Genomic DNA, 17,939 nt, shown 5'->3' on the forward strand with positions numbered 1-17,939 from the left:
TCTCTGTGTTGTAACAATGGAGGGTAAAGATCACACCAGCTCTAAGACCTATCAATATTAACATCCACCCCTGTTTGATGTCCTCAGAGCAGCTGTGACTGGCTGTCTTCATGTCTGTCAAATTGTCTGTGCTATTGATTTTGATTTAGACCCGACCACGTCTGACTTCTCAGTTGGGTTTCTGCCTTGATGAGCTGATTCCGCTGTAGTGTACTACTCTAGTTCTTTAGTCCTCACAGAACGGCGTTCTTTCTCTCCCTCTCTTTTTGCTCTTCTTTTGTTCTTCGCACTCTCCTCTTCTTTAACCGCCTCGTTCTTTCTGTCTCCTGTTGTTTGCTCCTCTCTCGCTCTTTCACTCTCTACCTCTGTTTCTTTCTCTTTTAAACTCCTTCTCACTCTTTATCCCACCTCGCTATATTTCTTTATTTCTCTCCCTCTCTTTCACACACCCACATTCTCTCCTTCTCTCCCCCTCTGTTCTGTAGTAGAAGAAGGTAGGGGCTCAAGTGTACAGTAGGAGTGTTTGAGAAGGAGCGAGAACTGCTCAAGCGTGATAATGGAACGCATCAATTCGCTACGGCGTTCGGGTACGACCCCCTCCCAAACCTCCCCTCCTCCTTTTTCTCCCTCCTCTTCTCTCCCCCTCCCCCTTTCCTCCCCCTCCTCCTTTCCTCATCCCTTTCTTGTTTGTGGAGGAATGTCACTGTTTTGGCCCAGGCCCTCAAGGTGTCTATCGTCTCCCCCTTCCCTCCAACCCCATCCCTTGCTCTCCCCCTTTCCTCCCTCTCACGCCCGGGGCTCTCCATTGATGCAGAAAGAAGCCCAGGCCTCAGTGTTGGCGTGCAGCGATCTGAAATTTGAATGCACTGCTTTACAACACACACACACACACACACACACACACACACACACACACACTATCAACGAGGCGGCTGCTGGGTCAGTCTCCCCCGAGCCTTCCATATTTACCGCTCGGATGAGCACCGCAGCCCGCCCGCCCAGGCGCAGACACAGGCGCAGACACAGGCGCAGGCCCCGGATCAGGCGTAGACTGTCTGACTTATCCCTTCTCCACACATACACACACACACACTCTCCTTCTGACTCTCACATGCTCACACGCTCACACCTGCTCACCTAGAGGAGCTAGCTTGCTTTTGTTTTCAAGTGTGCCCTGTCTGTGTATGAGAGAGAAACAAGCACTGCTGTGAGTCACTCGTGAGGGTGTTTTTGTGTGTGTGTGTGTGTGTGTGTGTGTGTGTGTGTGTGTGTGTGTGTGTGTGTGTGTGTGTGTGTGTGTGTGTGTGTGTGTGTGTGTGTGTGTGTGTGTGTGTGTGTGTGTGTGTGTGTGTGTGTGTGTGTGCAGTGGATGCTCCTCCTAGCGGTGGGCTAGCATGACAGTATAAACACAAACCCTTTTACCCTGTGAAACACAGCTGATACACGTGACTTACCTGAATTTCCCATAGTCGATGAATGCTGTCCGCACACCGCAAAATACTTTATTCTTGCTATTTATGTTTGACTTTTGCTTACATTTCATACAGGTGCATGTCAAAATGTTCTTAGCCTTTCCTGATGATTTAGCTTTTTTATTTTATTTTATTTAACCTTTATTTAACTAGAAAAGTCAGTTAAGAACAAATTCTTATTTACAATGGCGCCTACCAAAAGGCTTTTTCCGGGGACGGGGGCTGGGATTAAAAATAACATATTTAATAAAAATATAGGACAAAACACACATCACGACAAGAGAGACACTACATAAAGAGAGACCTAAGACAACAACATAGCACGGCAGCAACACATGAAAACACAGCATGGTAGCAGCACAACATGGTAGCAGCACAAAACATGGTACAAATATTATTGGGCACAGACAACAGCTAGCTTTCATCACTTATGATATTACAGTAATACAAGATCTTTCTATTAAAAGTTGTTGTTTTTTGTAATAAGTATTTAGCCAGTATTGTGGAGCGGGACTCTACTAGTATTAGTACTCTTTCTATTGAGTACTGTTTGGGGAAGTGTTGAAAGCCTCATTTGAATTCAACTCCACCTTTTCGACTCACTAAAGTGCTTTTGAGAACCCCATGAAGGCAAATGTTACAGTCCTATCGATTAAGAGGGAGGGAGGTGTGTATGTGTGTGCGTATGTGCTTGCACACATTTGTGTGCTTGTTCATGTATGTAAGGTAGCTAGTGTTGCCGACGGCTGAGGGCTGCAGCACACCTGGCTCTCAGCATGCCACCGTGTATCGCTCCAGTGGAGTCCGTTTTAGAAGAAACCCCAAACACCCAACTCTACTTTGATGTACAGTACAGACCATCGCACGGTTCCTTCTGTTCTATGTCGACTGAGGATTTTTGGAAGTGTGTGCCGTGGGGGGGTGCCTTAAATAGGTCTGGAATTGGCGACAGAGAGAAAAAATGTGCTGTGTCCGTGGAGCTAAGAGGAAAATGTGCTGTCTGTGGAGCTAAGAGGAAAATGTGCTGTCCGTGGAGCTGAGAGGAAAATGTGCTGTCCGTGGAGCTGAGAGGAAAATGTGCTGTCCGTGGAGCTGAGAGGAAAATGTGCTGTCCGTGGAGCTGAGAGGAAAATGTGCTGTCCGTGGAGCTGAGAGGAAAATGTGCTGTCCGTGGAGCTGAGAGGAAAATGTGCTGTCCGTGGAGCTGAGAGGAAAATGTGCTGTCCGTGGAGCTGAGAGGAAATGTTGCGGTGTGACCGCTAATTTCATGCAATTCTACGCATTTTGCCATGGCTGTTTCTGTGTTCTTATGCTCGAACATTATGGCCTCTGGTTATGTACCCCGCATGCCCCTTCAGTAATCCAGCCATGCCAAAAATATTCCTAAATGCAATGTTTTGTCTATCTTTTATTTGGGTGATTTCTTGTTCTCAAATATGATATTATAATAAAGATATATAGTTCAATTATCTTTTCTACATACTCTGTGTCTGGGTTTAGTCATTTATGTTTTAAACGGGAAGCATTTTTCTATCCCGAAAATGTATTTCCAAAGAAATAATGGCGGCAACAATTCAATGAATACAGGGGAAACACTTTGAATTTGTGTGTGTGCGGATGTGTGTACAGTACATGCGTGTTTGCTGTTTGTGTGTGTGCAGGTGAATGTACAAGATGTGTGTGCTTGCGTGACTATATGTGTGTGTGTGTGTGTGTGTGTGTGTGTGTGTGTGTGTTTCATGCATCCTCAGCCCCATTCTGTAAGAGGTAGAATAAGTAGAGAGAGCAAGGTAGAGCGTGATGGAGAGGGAGAAAGAGACGGTGAGAGAAAAAGTAGGCCAGTGAGTAGAATAGCTAGTGACTGCAGTGTCAGGCCAACTGTACAGGGGAGAGGCTGACTGAACACCTGGGGAAGTGTGTGGTGTGGGGGGGGGCTGTGAAGACACACTCAGCTGCCCAGGTGGCTCCAGCTGTCAGGGCACTTTTCCTCCACTTGCTGAGCAAAGGGGGTTGGGTGATATAACCTGCGCCTCAGTCTAGGCACTACTTTTTCATGCTCAATTGGCTCCTTTAGATGGAATTAGTTCTGGTGAAAACTTCACCCATAGTACATCATGTTCCTGTAAAATACTTTGTTTGAACTGAGAATGAATCCGTCATCCAGTGGGTTTTGACGTACCTGGCTCCTCACCCCAGACACACATATACAATCACACACACACACTCACCCCCACTCTCACACACCCTATGTGACCTCATTGCAAGTGCTGTGTGTGTGTGTGTGTGTGTGTGGTTAAGAAAACCGCAGTCTCTTGCTTCTCCTCAGCCCAGATTTGATGGGAGAGGTCTTAGATCATGGCGAGCTGGGCTCTTTGAGCGCGCCCGTCTGTGTTTTTGTGTCCTATTGATTGAGAAGTCTCCGCACATAGCAGCTCTGGCGCTTTGACAGAGGGCCATACTCTCGCTATCTCACACACATACAGTTGAAGTCGGAAGTTTATATACACCTTAGCCAAATACATTTAAACTCAGCTTTTCACAATTGCTGACATTTAATCCTAGTAAAAATTCCCTGTCTTACGTCAGTTAGGATCACCACTTTATTTTAAGAATGTGGAATGTCAGAATAATAGTAGAGAGAATGATATATTTAATATTTTCTTTCATCATATTCCCAGTGGGTCAGAAGTTTACATACACTCAATTAGTATTTGGTAGCGTTGCCTTTAAATTGTTTAACTTGGGTCAAACGTTTCGGGTAGCCTTCCACAAGTTGGGTGAATTTTGGCCCATTCCTCCTGACAGAGCTGGTGTAACTGAGTCAGGTTTGTAGGCCTTGCTCGCACACGCTTTTTGTGGTGGCCACTCCAATACCTTGACAATGTTGTCCTTAAGCCATTTTGCCACAACTTTGGAAGTATGCTTGGGGTCATTGTCCATTTGGAAGACCCATTTGTGACCAAGCTTTAACTTCCTTACTGATGTCTTTAGATGTTGCTTCAATATATCCACATAATTTTCCTTCTCATGATGCCATCTATTTTGTGAAGTGCACCAGTCCCTCCTGCAGCAAAGCACCCCCACAACATGATGCTGCCACCCCGTGCTTCACGGTTGGGATGGTGTTCTTCGGCTTGCAAGCCTCCCCCTTTTTCCTCCAAGCATAACAATGGTCATTATGGCCAAAGAGTTCTATTTTTGTTTCATCAGACCAGAGGACATTTCTCCAAAAAGTATGATCTTTGTCCCCATGTGCAGTTGCAAACCGTAGTCTGGCTTTTTTATGGCGGTTTTGGAGCAGTGGCTTCTTCCTTGCTGAGCGGCCTTTCAGGTTATGTCCATAAAGGACTCGTTTTACTGTGGATATAGATACTTTTGTACCTGTTTCCTCCAGCATCTTCACAAGGTCCTTCGCTGCTGTTCTGGGATTGATTTGCACTTTTCGCACCAAAGTACGTTCATCTCTAGGAGACAGAGCGCGTCTCCTTCCTGAGCGGTATGACGGCTGCTTGGTCCCATGGTGTTTATACTTGCGTACTATTGTTTGTACAGATGAACGTGGTACCTTCAGGCGTTTGGAAATTGCTCCCAAGGATGAACCAGACTTGTGGAGGTCTACAATTATTTTGCTGAGGTCTTGGCTGATTTCTTTTGATTTTCCCATGATGTCAAGCAAAGAAGCAACGAGTTTGAAGGTAGGCCTTAAACATCCAGAGGTACACCTCCAATTGACTCAAATTATGTCAATTAGCCTATCAGAAGCTTCTAAAGCCATGACATCATTTTCTGGAATTTTCTAAGCTGTTTAAAGGCACAGTCAACTCGGTGTATGTAAACTTCTGACCCACTGGAATTATGATACAGTGAATTATAAGTGAAATAATCTGTCTGTAAACAATTGTTGGAAAAATTACTTGTGTCATGCACAAAGTAGATGTCCCAATCGACTTGCCAAAACTATAGTTTGTTGACAAGACATTTGTGGAGTGGTTGAAAAGAGAGTTTTAATGACTCCAACCTAAGTGTATGTAAACATCCGACTTCAACTGTACATACAGTGCCTTCACATTTTGTTTGCATCGCAAAATAGGGCACCTATTGGTAGGATAGGTAAAATAACATTTTAAAAAGCAGACATTGAATATCCCTTTGAGCATGGTGGTTATTAATTACACATTGGATGGTGTTCAATACACCCAGTCACTACAAAGCTACAGGCGTCCTTCCTAACTCATTTGCCAGAGAGGAAGGAAACCGCTCAGTGATTTCAACATGAGGCCAATGGTGAAAACTGATAGGCGAAAACTGAGGATGGATCAACAACATTAGTTATTCAACATTACTAACTTAATTGACAGAGTGAAAAGACGGAAGCCTGTACAGAATATAATATTCTAAAACATTCATCCTTTTTCCATCAAGGCACTAAAGTAATACTGCAAACAATGTGGTAAAGCAATTCACTTTTTGTCCTGAATTCAACGCATTATGTTTGGGTAAATCTAATACGACACATTACTGAGTACCACTCTTCATATTTTCAAGCATAGTGGTGGCTGCATCATGTTATGGGTATGCTTGTAATCGTTAAGGACTGGCGAGTTTTTCAGGATAAATTAGAAACGAAATGGCGCTAAGCACAGGAAAAATCCTAGAGGAAAACCTGGTTCAGTCTGTTTCCACCAGACACTGGGAAATTTATTCAAATCAAATCAAAATCAAATGTATTCATAAAGCCCTTCTTACATCAGCTGATATCTCAAAGTGCTGTACAGAAATGCAGCCTAAAACCCCAAACAGCAAGCAATGCAGGTGTAGAAGCACGGGCACTAGGAAAAACTCCCTAGTAAAGGCCTTGGAAGAAACCTAGAGAAGAACCAGGCTATGAGGGGTGGCCAGTCCTCTTCTGTCTGTGCCGGGTGGAGATTATAACAGAACATGGCCAAGATGTTCAAATGTTCATAGATGACCAGCAGGGTCAAATAATAATAATCACAGTGGTTGTCGAGGGTGCAACAGATCAGCTGGCTTTTCATAGGCGATCATTCAGAGTATCTCTACCGCTCCTGCTGTCTCTAGAGAGTTGAAAACAGCAGGTCTGGGACAGGTAGCACGTCTGGTGAACAGGTCAGGGTTCCATAGCCGCAGGCAGACCAGTTGAAACTGGAGCAGCAGCACAGCCAGGTGGACTGGGGACATCAAGGAGTCATCAGGCCAGGTAGTCCTGAGGCCTGGTCCTAGGGCTCAGGTCCTCAGAGAGAGAGAGAGCGAAAGAGAGAAAGAAAGAATTAGAGAGAGCATACTTAAATTCACACAGGACACCGGATAAGACAGGAAAAATACTCTAGATATAACAGACTGACCCTAGCCCCCCAACACATAAACTACTGCAGCATAAATACTGGTTGAGACAGGAGGGGTCGGGAGACACTGTGGCCCAACGATACCCCCGGACAGGGCCAAACAGGCAGGATATAACCCCACCCACTTTGCCAAAGTACAGCCCCCACACCACTAGTGGGATATCATCAACCACCAACTTACCATCCTGAGACAAGGCCGAGTATAGCCCACAATGATCTCCGCCACGGCACAACCCAAGGGGGGGGGCGCCAACCCAGACAGGAAGATCACGTCAGTGACTCAACCCACTCAAGTGACGCAACCCCCCTAGGGATGGCATGGAAGAGCACCAATAAGTCAGTGACTCAGCCCTGTAATAGGGTTAGAGGCAGAGAATCCCAGTGGAGAGAGGGGAACCGGCCAGGCAGGGACAGCAAGGGCGGTTCGTTGCTCCAGAGCCTTTCCGTTCACCTTCACACTCCTGGGCCAGACTACACTCAATCATAGGACCTACTGAAGAGATGAGTCTTCAATAAAGATTTAAAAGTTGAGACCGAGTCTGCGTCTCTCACATGGGTAGGCAGACCATTCCATAAAAATGGAGCTCTGTAGGAGAAAGCCCTGTCTCCAGCTGTTTGCTTAGAAATTCTAGGGACAGTTAGGAGACCTGCGTCTTGTGACCGTAGTGTACGTGTAGGTATGTACGGCAGGACCAAAACGGAAAGATAGGTAGGAGCAAGCCCATGTAATGCTTTGTAGGTTAGCAGTAAAACCTTGAAATCAGCCATTGCCATTAACAGGAAGCCAGTGTAGACAGGCTAGCACTGGAGTAATATGATCAAATATTTGGGTTCTAGTCAAGATTCTAGCAGCCGTGTTTAGCACTAACTGAAGTTTATTTAGTGCTTTATCCGGGTAGCCAGAAAGTAGAGCATTGCAGTAGTCTAACCTAGAAGTGACAAAAGCATGGATGAATTTTTCTGCATAATTTTTGGACAGAAAGTTTCAGATTTTTGCAATGTTACGTAGATGGAAAAAAGCTGTCCTTGAAACAGTCTTGATATGTTTGTCAAAAGAGAGATCAGGGTGCAGAGTAACGCCGAGGTCCTTCAGTTTTATTTGAGACGACTGTACAACCATCAAGATTAATTGTCAGATTCAACAGAAGATCTCTTTGTTTCTTGGGACCTAGAACAAGCATCTCTGTTTTGTCCGAGTTTAAAAGTAAAACATTTGCAGCCATCCACTTCCTTATGTCTGAAACACAGGCTTCCAGCGAGGGCAATTTTGGGGCTTCACCATGTTTCATCGAAATGTACAGCTGTGTGTCATCTGCATAGCAGTGAAAGTTAACATTATGTTTCTGAATGACATCACCAAGAGGTAAAATATATAGTGAAAACAATAGTGGTCCTAAAACGGAACCTTGAGGAACACCGAAATGTACAGTTGATTTGTCAGAGGACAAACCATCCACAGAGACAAACTGATATCTTTCCGACACATAAGATCTAAACTAGGCCATAACTTGTCCGTGTAGACCCATTTGGGTTTCCAATCTCTCCAAAAGAATGTGGTTATCGATGGTATCAAAAGAAGCACTAAGGTCTAGGAGCACGAGGACAGATGCAGAGCCTCGGTCTGACGCCATTAAAAGGTAATTTACCACCTTCACAAGTGCAGTCTCAGTGCTATGATGGGGTCTAAAACCAGACTGAAGCGTTTCGTATACATTGTTTGTCTTCAGGAAGGCAGTGAGTTGCTGCGCAACAGCTTTTTCTAAAATGTTTGAGAGGAACGGGAGAATGTGATATAGGCCGATTTTAGTTTTTTATATTTTCTGGGTCAAGGTTTGGCTTTTTCAAGAGAGGCTTTATTACTGCCACTTTTAGTGAGTTTGGTACACATCCGGTGAAAAGAGAGCCGTTTATTATGTTCAACATAGGAGGTCCATGCACACAATTCACCTTTCAACAGGACAATAACCTAAAAAACAAGGCCAAATCTACACTGGAGTTGCTTACAAAGAAGACAGTGAATGTTCCTGAGTGGCCGAGTTATAGTTTTGACTTAAATCTACTTGAAAATCTATGGTAAGACCTGAAAATGGATGTCTAACAATTATCAACCAATTTGACAGAGCTTGAAGAATTTCGAAAATAATAATGGCCAACTGTTGCACAATCTACAGTAGGTGTGAAAAGCTCTTAGAGACTTACCAAAGAACGACTCACAGCTGTAATTGCTACCAAAGGTGTTTCTACAAAGTATTGACTCAGGGGTGTAAATACTTATGTAAATGAGATATTTCAGTATTTCATTTTCAATACATTTACAAAAAAATTTTTTTTATTAAAGTAAAAAAAAAACATGTTTTCACTTTATCATTATGTGGTTTTGTGTGTGGATGAGTGAGCATTTTATCCATTTTGAATTGTCTAACACAACAAAATGTGAGGGTATGAATACTTTTTGAGGACACTGTATATGCAGACTCTCACACACACACTTGAGCTGTTCCATAGAGGGCTTATAGTACTCTCTATCACACTCTCTCCCCCTCTCTCTCTGTGTGTGTGTTACACACACACACACGCTCTCAAGCTGTTCTATGGAGAGCCCATTCTCTCCCACACCCACTCCTGCCCAGTCTCCATCTTTAGCGGAGCAGACAGACGGGGTGCGTGTGTGCTTGTGTGTGTGTGTCCACAGAGCCCAGAGCTAGTTGAGCTGGTGCAGGCAGGGCCTCAGTCTCACCAGAGCTGTGCACATTAATAACATCAGCCTAGCACCATGACAGGCCCACAGAGAGAGAGGAGGGAGGAGTGGGGCGTAGAGGAGGGGGGAGTGAGAGGGAGGGGAGGTGAGAGAGGGAGGGGAGGTGAGACAGGGAGAGAACAACAGAAGAGGATAGATGAGGAGAGAAGGAAGAGGAAGAAGGGAAAGGAAATGATAGGAGGAGAGAGATGGAGATGGTATGTTAGAGCGTATCTGTTCGGAGAAGGGGGTGCTGTGTGTACAGTATGTGTATGTACACGAGTGATGGGGGGTAAAATCGATACAGTTACATATCGGGATATTATTTTTGACGATATATTGTATCGTTTTGACATTGCAATATTATTTTTGCGCTAGTTGGCTATACTGGCACCAAATCTCTATTTTTCCTTCATCACTTGTTCTCCATCTTCTTTTTAGATAGGGTGCCGGTTTTGTTTTCAGCACTTTTCTTTCCATTACTGATCAAAACTTGTTTTCTCATGGCTCTCTCTTGTCCCTCTGCAGCAGACATATGGTGAGCAGTATATTTGGAACATCGGATCGCTATAAAATCACAATACCGAATCACAATACATATAAAATCATGAGATTCGCAATACATATCGTATCGGCACCTAAGTATCATGATAATATTGTACCTTGAGGCCCCTCGCAATTCCCAGCCCTATCCATGTAATTTGTGAGAGTGTCTGTTTCTGCGTATCTGGGAGATCTGGGGATTTATGGGAGTTGAGCTCGAGATGCATGTCGACAGGCGCTCCAATGAGAAGCCACAAACCCTGATAGCAGTCAGTCCCATTTCCTCAACCGATAAATGTCAGGTTTCTTCACGCCTATCCCCCCAACCCGTCACACGCGGGTTGTGTGTGTGTCCCATCCAGACACCCGCGCAGTGCTGTGACATGGTCTCGGGCGCGCTGGCGGTTGCCTTTGACGACGGTGGTCGTTTCTGCTCGGCCGGAGCCCCTTCGCTCCCTGGCGCCCTGATTGTGTTGTGATTTGGCATCGTGCTAGGATGGGCCTTTTCTCTCTCTCTCTCGCTCAATTCTCAATTCTGTCTCTCCTATCTCTGCTTTGCTTACTCTTTCTCTCGGTCTCGCTCTCTCTCCTCTCTTTCTTACTGCTTACTTCTCTCTGTCTGTCTCTCCCTCGCTTTATGATATGCCACAGCCCATGTCCCTGCACTCATCACCATCACACCCAGAATGGCTTGCTGTCAGATGAGATATCCTCCTCTCCTTCTGCTTCTGCAGAACAGGGACTGGCTAATGAACACCACACACACGTTTCCTCTAAGTTATTACATTAGGACTGGCGAGCCATCCCAAAAGAGCCTATTTATAGTGTTCTACAATGCTACGAAGGACAGCACAGGTGGACCTTGACAATATTGTTGCAAACCCCCACGGTGACACAGTAAGCAGAGCACCGGGGCTGGAGCAGTATAAACACAGCACTGGATTGATAGAGAGATTCAGCAGCAGAGCATGGCAGGCCTGGCAGCAGAACACACTCTGTGGTGTGTGTTTGGTTTTACTATCCTTGTGGGGACCAGAAGTCTTCACAAGGTTCGTAAAACAAGGAGCATTCGGACAAGATGGGACATTTTGCCGGTCCCCACAAAGAAAAAGGCTATTTTGCGTTTAGTGGTTAGGTTTAGGGTTAGGGTTACAATTAGGGTTAGGGGTTAAGGTTAGGTTTAGGGGTTAGGGATAATAGGATTTTGAATGTGAATCACTTGTTTGGTCCCCACAAGGATAGTAAAACAAGTTTGTGTGTGTGTGTGTGTGTGTGTGTTGTAGCGCCAGTCGGACAGAACTGGAGCGTTTCACTCCAGATGTTAGCGAGAGCGCTATTTTGGGCGAGCACATCAACGGGGCAACAATACTTTATCAGCACTATGCTATTTCTTCCCTCTGAAGACATGTTAACGTCTTTTTGTCCATGTCGGGAAGAATGGGGTCATATGGAGCGTTTGTATGTATGATATATCGCGTCCCATTCATGTCGCTGGACTTTGTAACCTGGCACATAGGAAAATAATGGTTCAGGGTGTTTTGACCAAAATGGTGCTTTACTAAATGTTACTTCCTGCATTGGTTGTGCTAGCTGTGTGGATGAGTGTTAAGGCTCCAACATTATCATTGTCTCCTGGGTCTGTGTGGTTGTTGTGGGTGGAAACTGTATTAAAAGCAGAGAGCAATATTGTGACGAGCAGCCCGGCCACAGTAGTGTGAAGAATGGCCGCGTTATCATGGCCTTCTATTCTCCTCCTCTCCTCCTACACACACACACACACTACACACTACACACACAGAGCGAGAAGAACCAAGCCCCGGGGGCCATTTTGCCTCTCCAGTCGCAGAAAGGTTAAGCAACTCCACCAGAAGAGAGAGAGAGGAGTGAGTGAGTGAGTGAGGAAAAAAAGAGAAGGGAGGAAAGCAAACATCTCCAAGCCGACAGAGACTGTGCTGAAAGAGAGAGGGAGGAAAATGAAAATCTAATGGGCTAAATCTGTGAAATGTCGTGCTGGCCCAGGGGGATTGGGCTGTGAGAAAGGGGGCACAGGATATGAAGGGAAGAGATGGAGGGGGAGAGGGATAGTGGGGAAATGGAAAGGATTACCAGAGGCATATCGTAGTGTTCCGGACTCGTCCGGCCACAGAGCCTGACCGGAGGGGTTAACAGCTAATTTCTGACAGGCGTTGGCGATGGAAAGGTCAGAGGGGCAGAGAGGAGAGGGCCCCGGCCCCTAGTTCAGTCCAGAAAACACACACATACCTCCAGCACCGCTACAGGCGTCATCTGCACAACTTTGGTTCACTCTGGTTTAAGTCAGCTGAGGTGGTGACATTTTAATGTCAGCTATCTGGGTTCAAAATGCATCCAGGGTGAGCTCAACGGATGAAACCATATTCAGCACATTTGCATAGTTATGATTAAGCTTTTTGAATGAGTTGTAGAGTAATTGTGGAGTCCCCAACACCTTGACCTACTGCAGTGTTCCCAAAGTCGCTGGGAGTCTTGTTCATAACTTCATGACATTTCAGTTCCATATTCAACACTTGAGAGCTGTGAATTTAAACTTGAATCCAAACCCCTGAACTTGAACCTCTGGCCATTAGCTAATGTATTTTGAAGAGAGAAAGCTACCACTCTCTACTACTCAACCCTCCCGTCTGGGAGCCCCACCAGACGCCAAGACAGGAAACCCTCCAGGAAAGGGGATATTGGAGGTTTTCAGGTGTGTCCCGCCGCTCACACTCCGTCCTTAAGGACTTCATTAATCAGCGTGTTTTCACAGCAGAGCCCATCTTAAGGCGCAGAGGGCAAACACCTTGGAGTGGATTCAAGAGGCCCAGGCCTCACCGGTCCTCTGTAGTCTGGGGTCAGGGCCTGTACGGTGTGAATACGGTTCACTGTGGCTCACTGTACACAGGGAAGGGAGATGTTTGTTCTCTCTCACTGTGGTCTTACTAAGGTTTTACCGCGATCAGGTAGTGGACTACTGTGTGGGGATGTTGTGAGAACTCGGCACGGTTGCAGCCAAGGAAAGTTCCGTACAAGGTGCTGCCTGTCTGCTCTACATCCCTGAGTCTCAGCCTTAGATTCCTAATTATCAGGGATTCCTGATTTACCCACTTCCGACATATACTCATTTGCTTTCTCCGGTTAGGGGTGGATTGTGCATCGGTGCCATGACCACAGATCACACGCTGGTAATACATATATTTTTTCCCTTTAAACCTAATCACTGATCCTCCACTCTGCGTTACAGCAGCATTTCCTTTCCCTAATTCTCAAATCCAGGCAAATCCAAAGGTATTTCATAATACTTTGCATCTGTACCTTGATTGAACTATCATATTTGGGTTGCATTAGTATCAAGAGCAGCACACACTGTTTATACCTGGCTATCTAGTTAATATCACAAAGCTTTGCCCTTATATTTCTCTCCAGCAGCTTTTCCAATTGGATTGTGTTGTCCAAATACAGAATGCTTTGAACAGTGGAGGAGAGGTAATGTTATATGATTTGGACTGCAGCCAGGGGGTTGTATTGGCCCGTGTGTGTCGTTTCCATCCACAACAGTATCGGTATAGCATTGCAATGTTTTATAGAAGCAGTTGATCTCCAGTGTATTATTAATAACAATGCATCTCAATGATAATCCCCGCTCATTACAAATATGCCGTGCACTTAAAATGTGACACGAAACCCAATTTACATCATTAAAAGCATTTAAACGTTATTATCTGTAATTAGATGTTGCCATTAAATTAAGCATGGCAACATTTGGCTCCACTCGGCGTGCGAGCGGTGCCACAGCCTGAGCCTGCCTAAATGTAGGGGGCCCACTGAGAGGAGACTGTTATCTGAGCCCTGCAATTCTGACTGGCTAGGGTAATTTAAAAAACCAAGGGTAGAAATACCACCGTCGTCCCAACAAACACACTCTCACACACTTGCAATTGGTTGACACGCCATAGTGTTTCTATTTGCTGGAGTGGATTTAACACCTGTTCCCCTATTGCCGAAAAGTGAATATCAATGTCAAATTCAAACGTGCACATTCAGTTCGGACTCTAGTAAATCCTATTGAGTCACTATGAACACTAGTCCAGTGGCTGGCGGAGGAGCATAACGTGGGGGATAATACTAACCCTCGGAGCGGCCCTTTAACCCTGGGGTTAAGCATGGAGAGATGTGAATAAACACCTAAGCCGAAAGCCATTTGTGAGCTTGAGCCCGGCGCTAAACATAATGGAAAAATATGATATGAGATCAGTGTGTATTAAGACGATATTAGTGTAATCCCTCTGTTTTACGGCAGGGCTTGTCCGCATGGCTCAGGAAGGGACCCAGTGGCAGGGTGGGAGACTGCAGGATTAGGGTGTAATTGAGAGGGGCTTAATGGGACAGGCCAGGGGGAAACGCAACAAGCAGCAAGCCAACTCTGGAGGACGGCGCGCGCTCTCTCATACACACACACAGTAGGGACATATTACACAGTAACAATCCAGTCATGGATGTAAATATACATTGTATACATGTATACACAATTGTGTGGAAATGCACCTACAGAACGTTACAGGGCATGCAAACACTCAGTCCCACTCATGTGATCACTTCTCTTGTTGCTTATGTGCCAAGCCTATTGTTGTTTGCCTCCTTGTTGATTGCGTGCCTCTTCTTCCTGCAGGGCCAATGAGATTGAGGTGGTGATGTCAGACCTGGAGAGAGCCAATCAGGTGAGTTCCTGGCTGTTCTTAACACCTCTTCACAACCATCCTATCAAAGGATTCAAACAGACATACTACTCTTACACCCTTTGGCCTTAGTTTCAATGTATCTGAATAAGCGGCTTGATACAGGAGTTGCTCTGTTTCAAATGCATTCCAAATGTTATTCCTCAAAGTATGTAACATACTGAAGTATGAGATAAATGTCATATGAGAAAGGAAATATATCTAAGTGAAACTAACTCTTGAATAACAATGAAGACACACAAAGACTGCGCTATTAGAGGTTCTGCAGTGTGACTAATCTGGCGTTGCCTCTATCTTTGGCCTCCTTTAATGTATTTCTCCATGTTTTTCGCCCAGACACATCACGGTGGTGATTAGCCATTATTTACACTGAGACGACCCTTTGATATCAGCCAAGAAGTCAAGGCAAGATAATGCTCAGCAGTGTAATTACTCTATATGGGCTTTGGGTCTGCAGTTGAAAACTATCGCCGCAGCCGTTACCATGTGATCTTGTTTATATCAGATTAGTTAGAATGTGAACGCGTTCCGTTTGTGTGTGTCATCCAAGCAGGTTGGCATGAAGTTAATGTTGACTGCTGGAGACCAGGGCCTGATTCACAAGATTTCAATTATTTCCTTAACTATAGACTTATGAAGAAAGTTAAGCAAAGTTGCTATTCTTCAAAAAGGTTATTGGAAATGTTCTTGCATTATTTCTTATGTTTCTAGTTAAGTACAAAGTTCAGAAGAAATTAGATTCTTGAAAATGAAGTTAATGGATTTCTTCTTGGAAATGTTCTTAATTCCAAGATGGCTAAACCCTGGTCTTAAACTCAGGGCAATGAGAGAATAAGCTAATAAAAGCAATTGAACATGTTTCATTCACTCACACACTTCATCTGAAAGTTTCAGTATTGATTATTTTAAACCCAAAACATTTTTTAGAGCAGTATAATATCAGTAAGAAATATGCTAACATGATTGCTAGCTAGATAGCAAGCTAGATCGGTTGCCTAGCAAAAATGATCTTAAGAAGATAGTTAAGAATTTCGTAAGAAAATATTTGAGAAGTTTGTAAGAAAAACAATATTAAGATATTTTTGAGGAATTGTACTTACAAACTATTTTTTTAAGGAGCTTTTTACATTTTTGTGTTTGTAAGTCTTGGACCAGGTAGTTGGAAATAAGCCGGTCACTGATGTTGATCTATTAGCTCAGTTGGTGAGGTGATTAGTTGTCAGGTGACATGGTTGGAACAAAACCCTGCAGTACCTGAAACACTCCAGCACCAGGGTTTCCTTATAGTACAGGTAGGTCTTCACTTAGCAGGGCTAACTCAGTCATTTTCAACTGTAGCCCACTATGACATGCCAGTTATGGCGTTCTCGCTGTGCCCGCCCTTCACAAGACAGATGAGGGCCCCATCCCGCAGTACAGAACAGAGCAGTACGGTGTCGTGCCGTCAGCTGTACCACTCTGGGCGCGTGTCTCCCCTTATCAGCTGTCATGCTCCCGTTCTTCTCCTCACCCGTCTGTGGATCCGCACTGTGTGTCTGTGTGTGCACACGCACTCGCTGTCACTTTGTTCTTGTAATCACCCGTCTCATCCGCCTCGGCGCAGCAGACACACACTCCTCATATCTGCTATCAGAGAGACAGAGTGGTTGAGGTGGTGGTGGGTGGGGGGGGGGGGGGGGGGTCGCTGGTGTCAGCCTTCTACAGACGACACTTCATTCACTCCCCTCCCAATGACTGGGCAAGTTGCAGTGCCATTCCATCATGCTATAAATGGTGGTACAAGCACTTCCAATCATGGTCACGTAGCTGTGTAACAGTGTATATGTGAGAGACAATGGAAGAGAAACATGTTTCTGTAGTGCACACTGTTAAATGGTATTCTTTGAAAGTATTTTTATAATGTATGGGTATCTGTTTTCATCACATTTCAATATACATTAGTCTACACCTACTCTTAAAAGTAAAATCTCCCTGAAGGTTTTACTGTGTCTGCTTACCTTGTTTTTCTCTGGCTACCACGTAATTAAAGGGAGCCTGCTGATTAGAATTTGTAAATAGAATCACCCAAAACAATTATTTGTCATTATATTAAATGGCGCCCTCATTACCCAAACTTTTGGAATAACTTAGCCGCCTGAAAATGTTTAAATCTCCATAATTCCATAAAGATGAAGGCTTTAGCGCCTGATATATCTAAAGGTTGAATGTTTAAGCACCTTCAACATGTAATGAGTCATTAGGATGCATTGTGTTCTTCTCCCCCTTGTCTTCTTTTGTGGGTCAGAGATTGTCTGATGGAGGGGGGTATGCATGTATTACACAACCATGACAGAGAAATTGCTGTGGGTCTAAATTCTGTACTTACTGTTCTATCTTGGAACTGGAGACGTGTGTGTGTGTGTGTGTGTGTGTGTGTGTGTGCAATTCAAACTTTAGCACAAATCATAAATAAATGTCTATCAAACAAACATGTAGGTTATATTAGCAGATCTCAACTTTAGATTTGGTCCTTGATGAATGGCTTGAGACCTACAGTGATTTATCTTATGGTTGTCTGTAGACTGTACATGGCAGCGAATGGTGGGATAGTGGGGAAACTTGACTCTCTCTCCTTCAGAGAGCGGATGTAGCGGAGAGGGAAGCAGAGGCTCTTCGGGAACAGCTGACGTCCGCCAACAAGTCTCTCCAGCTTGCCACACAGATCCAGAAGGCCCCTGACATGGAGCAAGCCTTGGAGGTTCTGTCACGCTCCAGTCTGGAGGTGGAGCTGAGCGCCAAGGAGCGGGAGGTACTGCACTTGGCTGAGGACGTGCAGAGACTGCAGGCCAGCCTGGCCAACGTCCGTGAGAACTCGGCCTCGCAAATCAGCCAGCTGGAGCAGCAGCTCAGCACCAAGGAGAGCTCACTCAAGGTCAGCCCTGTCACACCACCTCCAGGGGCCCTGGTTATTCCCATAACACTGAGGGCCCTGGTTAGTCCCATAACACTGAGGGCCCTGGTTAGTCCCATAACACTGAGGGCCCTGGTTAGTCCCATAATACTGAGGGCCCTGGTTAGTCCCATAACACTGAGG

General features: G+C 45.0%; 1 protein-coding gene across 1 annotated transcript in view; it reads left to right on the forward strand.

Moving 5' to 3' along the window:
- LOC120043851 (homeobox protein cut-like 1) overlaps window positions 1-17,939 on the forward strand; it is a 231,499-nt gene that overhangs the window by 176,823 nt on the left and 36,737 nt on the right. The window contains exons 9-10 of the mRNA XM_038988452.1: window positions 14,800-14,848; window positions 17,484-17,777. Coding sequence (XP_038844380.1) covers window positions 14,800-14,848; window positions 17,484-17,777 — 343 coding nt within the window. The remainder of the gene's footprint in view (window positions 1-14,799; window positions 14,849-17,483; window positions 17,778-17,939) is intronic.

Source organism: Salvelinus namaycush, chromosome 3 (genome assembly GCF_016432855.1).
Source record: "Salvelinus namaycush isolate Seneca chromosome 3, SaNama_1.0, whole genome shotgun sequence".
NCBI classification, from domain to species: Eukaryota; Metazoa; Chordata; class Actinopteri; order Salmoniformes; family Salmonidae; genus Salvelinus; species Salvelinus namaycush.